The sequence below is a fragment of the Hylobates moloch genome, unplaced genomic scaffold (assembly GCF_009828535.3).
Source record: "Hylobates moloch isolate HMO894 unplaced genomic scaffold, HMol_V3 SCAFFOLD_13, whole genome shotgun sequence".
Lineage (NCBI taxonomy): Eukaryota > Metazoa > Chordata > Mammalia > Primates > Hylobatidae > Hylobates > Hylobates moloch.
The window spans coordinates 56,001,580-56,015,232 of record NW_026652288.1 but is presented as its reverse complement, the minus strand read 5'-3'; the positions used below and the strand labels follow the sequence as shown (position 1 = coordinate 56,015,232).

The window sequence follows — 13,653 nt, the reverse complement described above, 5'->3', positions numbered from 1 at the left end:
GAAAGGAAAATTCTAAGTTATTCTTCTCAAGGAAAGGAAAGAAAAGCCATATTACTCTATGTCTATTTTAATTCATTTTCAGGCCCAATTTTATAGGAAAAACACCTCAGTGGATGTGACATTTAAGGGTGGTGGAGTGGTGTGGGGCATACAGGGTTTTGTTTATGGGTATTGAAAATAAGTATTCTTGTAGGACTCTTAATGCAAATTAAACTGAACAAATCCCTTCGGCTTTTCAATACAAAGTGAAGTGGAAAACCGGTGGTTACCTGGCTAATATGATCTAATATGATCAATGTCGACAGTTAGTACAGATAATTTGCCTCAAAGTGGATTTTTGGAGCTGGATTACAAAAATTAGCTGTCTATGCTGATTAAATTAACTGGATTATTGTCAAAACTCTGCATCACCCTGTACAAAGAAATAGCATTCTAGGGAGCAAACATGGATAATAGTTTGAGATATTTTCACCACCAATGAACTGGCAAAATAAGCTTTTAAACATAACTGAACTTCTACAACTTAAAAACAAACTGGAAAGGACATTAAGCTGCACCAAAAGAGGCATTAGCATATATGTATCATCTTTATTAATATGCAGGCAAATCACAGATTTCATGATATCTATTAAAGGCCATGTAGAACTTAAATGACCTCAAACTTAACTGGGGCCCAAAGTGCTGGCACATTTGTTCATCCTCATTTATCTTAATGTGGCCTGAATAAGTTGATCAAATTCCTGTGACAGATGAGCTATGATAATTATGCCAAGTAAAAATGTAAATTCAGCCCAATTTATAATTGTTCAAATTTTACATTCTTTAATCTTTTTCAAGTATCATAAAGCTACAAATGTCAGAACTCATAAAAAATTACTTAAAATGGGGAGTGCTTACCATTCACAAACACATCAAGGAATTTTTCTTTAATCAGGTCAAAATAAAGTATTTTCTAACACTGATACAGTGAATGATGAAACAGAGTCCTTTGAGGATTAAATGAAGTAGCGGGGAAAATAAAGAGAAAATGGTCAAAATTAATGATTCCCCATAACTCTTTTCTTATTGAGTAATCCAGTAGATTCCTGAGTTGCCAGCCATAGTCATTATATGTCTATTTTGATGAGGCTTTCTTTTAGGCTGGAGGTGCACACAGCACAGTTAGCAAAGGGAGATTCTTCTTGCTCACTTCCTTCTTCTCTCCTATTTCCCCCTTTCTACCTAGATGTGCATTCACTATGGTCTGAGTCTAATGTAAAGGCAGAGTCAGACATCTCCCTCGAGCTGAGCTGCAGGAAAAGAGGGATTGTCACTACTAAGAGTGGGGATCTATCTGCAGCAAAGGTGGCCACATGTGGCATCTCAGAGAAAGGCACAACCTACACTGTCTCAAAGGTAGTGGCTACAAGTTCTTATGAGAATCCTCTCTGCCCCAGTGTCCTGAGGGAAATAGGACAGAAAAGCAATATCTTTAATGGTCTCAGGAAGAAAATGGGCAGAAAATGAAAGAGAGTTGACAGGAAATGAGGAAAATGAGTTATTTAAAAATACTGCACAGATGTACAATACTGCCCCCAGCAACTCTGTAGATCATTTCCAAGAATCTAGGGAGTATTTGAAACATTAAACATTAAAAGAAAAAAGCTAGAAAAAGTACACAAAAGCTTCCACATTCTCCCTGAATAAAATATACATGCAAAAAAATACAATAATGAGATAAATTGAGCTCAATGGAAAAATATGGGTGATATAAAGACAAGATTTTTTTAGTGTTTTTTTGCCACTTTATAGCATGTACTGATTAAATTACATTTTTAAAGTATGGTATTAAAATGTATTTCTTTTCCTGATTTCTCTGGAAGTCTGTTTTTTTTTTTTTTTTTTTTTTTTTTTTTTTCCTATAGGCAATTAGCTTCTTTCCAGTGGCATGAAGGTTTCTTCAGGATCAAGGGGCTAATGCAGATCGTAATTTTGACAGGCAGGACAGCATCCTATGGGGTCAGACAACCATCTTTCATCAAATGTGGAAAGGGAAGTCTCATTTGAAAATTCATCCTTCAGCATTGACTCTTTTGGAGGAAAAGGTCAGAAGTGTAGCCAGATATTCAAATTTTCCACTGGTTCTACCCAGCATATGTATTCCATCAGAGATTAACAGGATCTGGTCTATGTTATTAATTTCTATTATTTCTGCAGCCCATTATGGCCACTATGTGGCATAGTTTAAGGAAATGCTTTAGTTCTAAATTAATGAGGTTCTCTAGCAGTTACATGGAAAGGGCAGAGAAACCACATTATAACATAAAAATATCTTCTCTACAATAGAGATGGCAACTTCAATGTATCATAAATTTCACTAATATGCATTTAGCCCCTTTATTATGTTCTTTTTTGAAGAAAATGGGAGCAGCAATATAACTGGGTTGAGAAATTTCCAGATAATTGGTATAATTGCATATGTATTTAAAAATTCACTCCCACATGAGCGGTATGGGGGTTTTGTGAGCTTGTTTCCCCACTCCTAAGACCTCAGGTGTGTAACATTACTCTGCCCCAGGCTATGGCAGACTTTATGAGAACCATTTAGAATGGGCAAGGGCATAAAGGAAATATATGCGGAAAGGGTGATCTTTTATAACCACTATATTCAAGTCAGGATTCAGTCTGACACTGAAATACACTTACTGAATGTAATTTATAGATAGTATGTAGTTACTGAGTCTGAAAAATATCAGATCAATAACCGAGGAGACAAGTGGCAATATAACTAACTTTACTCCAACTACTGACAGATGGATAGACTGGTGACAATGTATTGTCCCTTCTGCCTTGTGGTGGGAAATAAAAAGGATATAAAAGGAAGCCCCAATAGTACTTTTTTTCCATTGCCTTTACCCTACTTTCATGACATCTTCTTCCACAAAGATCTAAAAAATTAATTTAGAAGCTATCAGTTTGTTTTTGGCTGGACAATTGTTTTGGTCACACTAAACTTGGAAACAATTCATTTACTATACATGGAATCAGATCATGCTATACAAGACATTCTAATTGATAAAGTTATTTTAAAAAGATTTAAGCTGATGACTAGATAGGCTAGTGTTTCTCTCGTGGAGCTTCTTCCAAGATACCTTCGTATGCCATTTAAGTATTTTCAGATGGAAACGTAAAGCAAGGATCCACACAGAATTAAAAGGATCCACACAGCCATTTTTCATTTGAGTATTTATTTAAGTAACTGGCAAATTGAAGGAGAGAATCACAATTCAGTCTGGTATGCTTTTCCTCCCTTAAAAGGGATATTTAGCTGCCATTCTATGGAGCAATATAAGGAAGTCTTTAATGTGTAATATTTTCGATAAGTTTGGAAAGATCAGTCTTTATTGTATTTTATATACCTTAATTGCTTTCATATGTATTTTTAAAATTCACTCCCACACAGGCCATCTGGTGGGTTATGTGGGGAGAGATAACCATGATAATGATTTGATAGAGAATAGCAGATAATGAATATAAATTCATTCACGAATTTACATTCAGTGAATTCAATGAATATAAAGTTCGGTCTCAAGACTTTTGATCTCTGTTCTGACCTGAATCTCCGGCCTTGCAACAAGCAGCACGATTCTCTTACACTCATCGTTAGACAGCAAGGCCACTGCTTCTTCTCGATTCTGGACATCTTCCCCATTTATCTAGAAAACAAATGAGAGTGGCACATTAGTTTCCATTTCCACAATGCTGCACACAATAAATGGCAAATATCAGCTCATTTATGGTAAATGTATGGACAATGAAGCTCACACAATGGGCTCATCTTCAGCCCCTCAGCACAAAGTGCCTTCACTCAATTACGCGCTTACTGTAAGAGCCATATCGATCCCTGAAGGATGGCGGACACCAGAGGAAGCAGTTATGTTCATAAATGTCCAACCTGCGCCCTGGCAACATACATCTAGCAACACAATTAACCAGCTCCTGACAGGTGACGTTCATCTTTCTTCGCTCAGAGTAATGGAAGTGTCACTCTGAGATAATAGTGCTGGGGGAAGAAGGACTGGCAATACCACAACTGAAATCCGTCATCCTGCACGCTTGCAGCGAGCCAATTAGAGAGCTGCAGTATTATATCTCACCAGGCAATGCTCCCAGGCCACTGCTGATTGCATTTTTATTTAATCATTTCATATTTGTGTGTGGGTCTGACTCAGTTGCCCAAACATCATCGTCAGGATAAATCTCAGTGTTTGATCAAAGTAAAACAACATTCTCATCAATACTCCATTTCCTTTCTAATATCTATCCATTTCCTAAAGCAATAAAAGTAATGAAATATCTTCAGACTCATCTCTTAAACTTAAAAATTAAAAAAAATTAACACAGAGTAAAATTGAATTTTTAAAATAATGATGAGTGAAAGAAATCAAGCTTGACTAAACTTTAGATTTCACGGAAAAGATTCCAGTGGCATTAGAAATATATCTTTTTACTTTCTCTAAGTTCTAAAGAAAGAGTAAATAAGATTTGTAAAGTTTCTTTTTTAAACTACATTTTCATGTGCAAATATATTTAGCTCTTAATTAATAAAATATTTTCCTTTGGATATTGAATAATTATTTTCTTTTATTGATTACTCAACTCCATAGAGACAATAAGATTTTTGATTTATAATTATACGTAATCAAATAGTGGGAAAGATATTCCAATTAAAGAGATCAAGTAATTCTGTCTAAAATAGTATTAATTACTTGAATAAATGAAGCAGATGGAAAATGTGTCAGCACTGACCATTCTTTTTTCAATAATTAATCTAATGTCTTTCACTAAGGACTTCTGCTTAAAAGCATGGAGTAGACTATTGAGGTTTTTCTCCCCGTAGGTCTCTGGGTTTCTGGCTGATGCATGAGGACAGACGTAATTATCTGAAAACAAGCCCAGGAATTTCAACTTTGAACCACAATAAATAATCCTTATTCCTACACTCTTATATGTATTTAGTGCAAGGAAAGCAGGCAATAATAGTAAAAAAATATATATATGGGCACAAGTTGTATTTTCTTACTCCAATCACTGTCGTTTCTCACTTGTATACACAGAAAGGAAATTCAGTGGTTATAAGTTTCATATGCATTCCCTATTTGTTTTTGCAATTCACAAATAAAAATAGGAAACAGAAGCTATGATTCCACAATGGGAAATAATGACGGGGAAGGATATGTTGTGGTTTGTAATAAATACCTCTGGAAAAGTAAGTGTGTACTGACTCCAAGGCCTTTTTTCTCAAATAAAGATAAATTGGCAGTGGTGGATTCCACTATACCTCCCCTACCCTCTATTAAGTGTAGTTTTAAAATAATGACTTTGCAGTATTTACTCTATTTGTACTTTGAGGGCTTATGTCTGTTTCATGGTAATTCTTAGCGATATATTTGCAATGCATCTATTTGTCTGTCAAACATGGACCTGTTTATTCATCTCCTCTCCACTACAGGCACATCTGATCCTAAGAGAATTGAATTGGGTGATCTTACACAGCTTATCTTCATCTTTTCTGTTTGAAATATACTTCTCACTTCTTTTTTCCTGATCTCTACTTGACTATATATATATATATTCTTAATATATATAGAACTTAATATATATAATATATATATAAAATATATATATATTTCCGCATTGTTCATCTAAATTGCACTTACCATTAATCTAAATACTTATTCATGTTAGTCTAATGCTGCTATTAAGTTTGCTATCTTAAAATGCGTATAATAATAGTGCCTTTCTCAGAGGGTCTTTATAAGGATTACATGAGTCGATACAGGTAAAAATCTTAAATAGTGCCTGGTACATAGAATGTCTTCAATGCTGGCACATATTACTGTTGATGCTATTGTTATTGTTATTACTATCATTATTTATATTTTAATCCTTAGTAAAGACAAGACTCTTTCGTGCTAAATAAAGCAAATAGAGTGAAATTTATGGAAAGTAATTAAATGCGTAGTAGTAAACATGGTTTTATTTTAAAAGATATATACCTCATATGTATTTCTAACTCTTAGAGGACCATCAGGAACCAGGGTGGCTTTTTGCCTTTTAGTTTCTTTACAGTTGGTATTCATCTCTCTCCCCTGAGAGCTCATTATGACCAGAGCTATGGTCTCTGGTCCTGGCAACAATTAGTTCTTATTTTGGGGCAACAGATCATTTCCTGCAGAAACACTTCTACCTTCAGGATCGTACCTGGGATGAAATCGCTGACACAGAAATCTGTCATTAAAATGTAATTTAATGTTTCTTTTAGAAAATAAGTGCCACACTTTAGCCAACCAGTTGGTAGATGCTATTGTACTCGGGACATTAGTTTGACACCCAAACTGATACTGGGGAAAGAAATGTAGCCATGGGTTTCAGCAAAGATACCTCTCAAGGAATGAAAGGAATTGAGGAACAGAATCAGATAGAGCTTTCAACCTTCGGTTGCTCTTGGTCCTGAAATAATGGTTTACAGTTACAGGATTGTTTGTGGGAATGCAGCCTGCTGTGCCAGGAAAATACCAGGCAGACACGAAAGTGGAGGACCCAGCAATAAGGGAGGGAGACAGATGAGTAGTCACGTCACATAGCTTAATGGAGGACTTCCACTTTAGGAAAACAGAGGGAAAGAGAACCAAGAGAAAGACAGCAGGTAAGTTTTGTTAATAAAACTGTCTCATTTTCTGTACATGGCCATATGTAAATGTTAGTTTCAAAATGGATATTGCCTTGGCTAAGAAGAGATCTGTGGTACTTATATGGATAGATCTGTCAAAATCTCACTTTAGACCCAATCTCCTGTATATGTGTATGAGTGTGTTTTGTATGTGTGAGTGTAAAGCCCTAAAAGCTTAGAAATGAGATGTAATATAGCTTTTCTCTTCTGTATACCAATATCTAGGTTTTTTCTATTATCATACCAGAGGTAGGTGGGCAACTCAAATTCTTGACATCCAACCATCAGTGGAATTTCTTAGGAAAACTCAAGAATCTTAGGCAATAAGAAAAGATTTATTTCAAATGTGTTTATATTTTAGTATGGAGACAAAGGAGGTGATCAAAGTATAGAGACACAGATGTGGAAAAAATAGAAATAGGGAGGAAATATCCAAAGGGAAGAAAATAAAAGAATATGAGAACCGGGGTATTAGTTTGTTCTCATGCTGCTATAAAGAAATACTTGAGACTGAGTAATTTACAAAGAAAAGAGGATTAATTGGTTCACAGTTCTGCATGGCTGGGGAGGCCTCAGGAAACTTACAATCATGGAAGAAGGCACCTCTTCACAGTGTGGCAGGAGAGAGAATGCGTGCTGAGCAAAGGGAAAAATGCCCCTCATAAAACCGTCAGATCTTGCAAGAACTCACTCACTACCACGAGAACAGCATGGGAGTAACCGCCCCCATGATTCAATTACCTACCACTGGGTCCCTCCCACCACACATAGGGATTATGGGAACTAAAATTCAAGATGAGATTTGGGTGGGGACAGAGCCAAACCATATCAACCAGTTTATGTGTAGGACAGAGAAATGAAGAGAGAGCGCATTAGAAGTCCTGTTGTTTCACTGTTTGAGTTCTTGTAAAGTTTTGTCAGGAAGTCATCCTTAGGAATGTTATTGAGCTTTTGGCCAACATGAGATTAGGAGGCTTACATGGAATATTGCAGGTTTACCATCCCAAGGAGAAAAGGAGAATATAGCATTCTCTCCTTGGAAACTCCTTGGAAAGCTGGTCACATATGTGGTCTTTTACTCTTGTTATCTGATTCAGAAATGCCATATTCAGCACTGCAATTTTGTGAGAGAATGTCCCCAGATTAATTCCTGGAGACATTTGATATAAGTTCCTGGCAATGACACAGCAGACAGAACTGTGCAGGAATGAAAAGGAAGAACTTTCGTTGCAGACTAAAAACACAGGAGAACCACAACTATTCTCGAGAAGTTGGTTCCTGGTTTCTCTTCTGCACAATCTCTACTCTATAACAATCCCCTTTGTGTGAGAGCACGTGTGTGTGTGTGTGTGTGTGTATGTGTGTGTGAGTGAGATGTCATTGAGTGAGGTCACATGCAGGCCCATGATGTGCTACATTAAGAAAAGTTTGGCTACACAATGAGGGCAGGGCCATTGACATACTTTACTTAGGTCAAATGAACAGAAAATTAAAATCACAATTGCTCTAAAGGGATTCATTTAAATAAAAGCATCCAAGAAACTTTAAGGATAAGAAGTAAATCCTCTGTTTTTCCCATTCTCATCTCTCTGGCAAAGGAGTCATTAACTGCTCATTACAGGGTATCCCATAATCTCCTCATCAACCATAAGGGAGCTATTTGTCTCTGGGTACAATTTTGTCAGAGTTTTACTTAATATAATTTCATAATCACCCTTAAGACTCTTCGTTTCCTATGTGTGCAAACAGAATTGTATTCCAGGTTTTTTACTGGGACACGTATTAAGTGTGACATATTTGCCACAGAATATAAAGTAATCAGGCAGAAAACAGCACTTTAACATCCCGCTATTGTTTCCTTAGTGAATCTAGACCATTAAGAAATGCTTTATTATCTAGCAGATATTTTCTCTAAAAACTTATCTGCCCACAATATCCCTAAGGATTTGGAAGTGTCATAACATACAGTATGCATGTATGGAAACACATGCACTTTATTTCTATCCAACTATACCCACAGAACAAATGAATGAAATTTTAATAACTGTATTTGTGTATCTAGCCTGCGGAAGAGTGGTTAGCTGGGAACTAGGAAGGGTGCCAGGTACAGTAGGAGGTATGGGATGTGAAGTAGATGGCAAGAGGAAGAAGTGCCAGCTGGCAACAGCAAGGGAGGAGTAAGAAAAATGACACAATATAGACCTAATGCATCTGCAAATGTATCTAAATAAGGTCATTTCACGTTGGGGCACAGATCTTCCAGACTTTCCAATCACTGAGCATTTTACTCTATTATAGCATTGTGGAATGAATGCTGGGTGTAACGTGACTCTGAGCATCAAAAGATTACATTATTTTCAGTATATTTTACTGGAGATGTTAACAAAGTGAACAATACATTTAAAATTATTTCGAAATTTAAAAAATAGTAAAACACTTTTGAAGCTTTCGTTATCTGGATGATACACGAAAATGGTCCCTTTAATTTCTTTTTTTAAAAATTTATTTATTTATTTTTATTTTTTATTATTATACTTTAGGTTTTAGGGTACATGTGCACAATGTGCAGGTTTGTTACATATGTATCCATGTGCCATGTTGTTTTGCTGCACCCATTAACTCGTCATTTAGCATTAGGTATATCTCCTAATGCTGTCCCTCCCCCCTCCCCCCACCCCACAACAGTCCCCGGAGTGTGATGTTCTCCTTCCTGTGTCCATGAGTTCTCATTGTTCAATTCCCACCTATGAGTGAGAACATGTGGTGTTTGGTTTTTTGTCCTTGCCATAGTTTACTGAGAATGATGTTTTCCAGTTTCATCCATGTCCTTACAAAGGACATGAACTCATCATTTTTTATGGCTGCATAGTATTCCATGGTGCATATGTGCCACATTTTCTTAATCCAGTCTATCGTTGTTGGACATTTGGGTTGGTTCCAAGTCTTTGCTATTGTGAATAGTGCCGCAATAAACATACGTGTGCATGTGTCTTTATAGCAGCATGATTTATAGTCCTTTGGGTATATACCCTGTAATGGGATGGCTGGGTCAAATGGTATTTCTAGTTCTAGATCCTTGAGGAATCGCCACACTGACTTCCACAATGGTTGAACTAGTTTACAGTCCCACCAACAGTGTAAAAGTGTTTCTATTTCTCCACATCCTCTCCAGCACCTGTTGTTTCCTGATTTTTTAATGATGGCCATTCTAACTGGTGTGAGATGGTATCTCACTGTGGTTTTGATTTGCATTTCTCTGATGGCCAGTGATGATGAGCATTTTTTCATGTGTTTTTTGGCTGCATAAATGTCTTCTGGTCCCTTTAATTTCTTAATGAAGCTATACAAGCAAAGCCTTTCAACAGATGTTACTCATCTATCCTATCATTCTCTCCACTGAATACCCTGGTTTCATTCATTGATTTATTCATGTGCATGTGTTAAAGATGACAGAAATGTGGTGGTCAACAAGACTATCTTGGCTTCCTGGTCCACTTTTCATTCCCCTATGTATGACAGATGTAGTTCCATTTTGTTTACTATAGATCACTATTTAGGGAGCTCACTGAAGGAGAAATTATATACTTGTGGTTTTCTGAAAACTAGTGGGACCCCAAACGATCATTAATTCACACTTTGTATTCTTTCCTGTTTGGAGCCTTAACAGAAGGTCCATGGTAAAAAAAAAAAAAAAGGAGCTCTGCACTATCTAGCTAGAGGAAGAACAGGCGGTGAGGAGGTGGTGTGATTCCATGAGTGTTGTCCTGAACAAGGGAGAGAACTGCAGAAAGTTGGGCAGGACATATGACCAGGCAATGCAGGCAGAGTGTTACCATGACAGTGTCACGCTGTACTGTAATAATCTGTGTATGCTTCTGTATTCCTAAACAGAGACGGCATGCTCCAAATGCTGGGACAACATCTTATCTATTTTTGAGGCCCTGGTTTTCAGATTCCAAAAGGGTGGAATCCAAAAAAACATTCTCCAGGGGTCTGTGCCCTGGTTTTCAGATTCCAAAAGGGTGGAATCCAAAAAAACATTCTCCAGGGGTCTGTATCCAACAAGGAGAAATGGAGCTCTGGAACAGTGGCAGTGATGTTTTAACAGCTTAGCGCTCCCTGGATTTATCATTCAAGTCCTCCTCTCTGTTTCACAGTTGTGATCAGCAGTGAAATTCCATCCCAAAGGACCTCTGGTCTTATCTCGGGGTTGATCTGTTCACAAGAGCTGGGGAGTTTGTGTGTCTCCCTGCAGCCATTTTTTCTTTTTTTTTTTTTTTTTGAGAGTGTCTCACTCTGTCATCCAGGCTGGAGTACAGTGATGCCATCTTGGCTCACTGCAACCTCCATCTCCCGAGTTCAAGCGATTTTCCTGCCTCAGCCTCCCAAATAGGTGGGATTACAGGTGCCTGCCACCACACCTGGCTAATTTTTGTATTTTTTAGTAGAGATGGGGTTTCACCATGTTGGCCAGGCTGATCTCAAACTCTTGACCTCAGGTGATCTGCCTGCCTCGGCCTTCCAATGTGCTGGGATTACAGGCGTGAGCCACCGGGCCTGGCCCCTGCAGCCATTCTTTATGGGAGAGGACTCAGAAAAGAGAGAGCGAACAGGTGAAGGCAGGTGTAGGATAGAAACTGGCTTTCAGCTCTTCCTGATTTGGCCTAAAACTCTCTTTCCAGCCTCACATCCCTCTTACAGTCTGCTTACTATCTCTCACATAAAGCTGAAATGTAATCAGTTTCTATGTTTTCACATTTCCATGTGGGGAATAAAACACATTCTCCTTCATCTCCCAGAAACTCATTAGTAAATACAGTAGTGCACTACACAACAGCTTTTCAGTCAACAGTGGACTGCAGATACATCAGTGGGCATATAAGATTATAATACTGTGTTTTATTGTACCTTTTCTGTTTAGATACATAAAGACTTACCATTGTGTCGCAATTACCTACAGTATTTAATGCAGTAAAATGCTGTACAGGTTTGTAACCTAGGAGAAATAGGCTATGCCAGCTAGCCTATGTGTGTATGTAGTAGGCTGTACCATCTAGTTCTGTGTATGTACGCTCTCCAATGTTTGCACAACCGGGAAATCATCTAATGATGTTTCACAAAACATATTAAGTGACGCATGACTGTAGTTGACACTTCTTCAAACTTCTAGACTTTCATATAGCAAAGGAACATCTAGATCCACGTTCACTTAATTTATTCTGGAAAAGGCAGCAATAACTGCCACTGCTAGTAATAATAGCTATTAATATTTATTAAGTACTTATGCACTGTGTTAAGCGTATTGCATGCATAATCTCGTTTCACCTTCACAACAGTAATAGGTTATTATTACCATTTTTTTAAGATGAGGAAATAAAGCTTAGGATGAGAGGAGGTTATGCAATGTGCCAAGCAAATGGTGAAGCTGGAAGAGAAGTCAAATTTGAGTCCAGGGATGGTATCTGAACCACTAATTATTAGCTAATCACTCTTAATAAATAGAACCATCCTTAATTAGTTTTAAATGATAGCACTTTTTTTTTGGTTTTGTAGATGTTAATATCCAAAAGCAAAGACAAATTCTCTTCTCAACAGTTTACAAGAAACAACATAAAATAGTAACTTTGGACAGACCGTGGGAAACTAAAGGAAATTACTACACCACCTGCAAAATCCGATCCCCTTCTCGAATCTGGCCGTCTTTGGCTGCAATGCTATTTGGGTCAACCTGTAACAAAGAGGACATGCATCTTCAACTGGGTATGAAACATTCCCTCAAGAACTTAAAAATATGGTTTTAAAATATATTTTGAAAAAGCTGTTTCAAAATTCTCTGTTGATTTATGATAGTACATATATTTCTCTCCATCAAAACTCATTGATTCTAAAAATGTAAATGAGCTATTTTAGAATGAACACGAATAAAATTGTGAGGACTAAAATTAGAGGACTTAATCTGAAGACCAGTTTTCCACCCTTCCTCTTCCTCTATTTCTTCTTTCCTTTTTCCCTTCATTCTTTTTTTTTTCACATTCATTCACTCATTTCTGTATCCCAACTGTCACACACGATCTTCAGTTGACATGAGATGATGGTAATACTAGGACTCTCTGGACCCAGGAAATTTACTTTTTGCCTTAGCAAAGCTGATAGCTATAGTGTAAGTCCATCGTTTTTTTTCTTTTTTTTTCTGAGACAGAGTCTCGCTCTGTCCCCCAGGCTGGAGTGCAGTGGCACCATCTCGGCTCACTGCAAGCTCCGCCTCCCGGGTTCACGCCATTCTCCTGCCTCAGCCTCCCGAGTAGCTGTGACTACAGACACCCACCACCATGCCCGGCTATTTTTTTTTTTTTTTTTTTTTGTATTTTTAGTAGAGACGGGGTTTCACTGTGGTAGCCAGGATGGTCTCAATCTCCTGAACTTGTGATCTGCCCGCCTTGGCCTCCCAAAGTGCTGGGATTACAGGCCTGAGCCTCCGCGCCCAGCCCAAGTCCATACTTATTAAAGAGAATTATGTCTCATGGGCACATTAATTTATATATAAAGACATTTACAACCTATATTGCTCAAGAAACACACACACACACAAATGTATTTAATTACTCAGTACTGCTTTACATGTGGGGTAAAGTATATTAACTATAAACTATTTTAGAATGTATAGATATTTAAGGCTGTGTTAGGAGCTTATCAGCATTTTAATGGGCTAAACTTGAGTGATGACTTACAGTTCACTGGGGGTAATTTCATCTATCAGATTTCATGTGATGGCTTCAAACTTTATTTAGGCTTGTTGCATCAAAGCTTTTTTTAAGCAAACTGTTTCAATTGTAGCATAAGGTTGATCCATCCTATCCATATGTTAGATATTATTTTCTTATTAGGGGTGCCACCTAATAATTGAGCCTTAAATCATCAGTCAAGAATAAGTGACACTATAG

The 13,653-nt window shown here is 37.4% G+C and overlaps 1 protein-coding gene across 2 annotated transcripts in view; it reads right to left on the bottom strand.

The window, feature by feature from the left end:
* The window catches only part of PDZRN4 (PDZ domain containing ring finger 4), a 391,635-nt gene that overhangs the window by 7,502 nt on the left and 370,480 nt on the right, over positions 1 to 13,653 (bottom strand). For both annotated transcript variants that reach the window (XM_032173717.2, XM_032173718.2), the window contains 2 exons: positions 12,378 to 12,440; positions 3,594 to 3,695 (listed from right to left, as the gene is read on the bottom strand). In XM_032173717.2, coding sequence (XP_032029608.1) covers positions 3,594 to 3,695; positions 12,378 to 12,440 — 165 coding nt within the window. The remainder of the gene's footprint in view (positions 1 to 3,593; positions 3,696 to 12,377; positions 12,441 to 13,653) is intronic.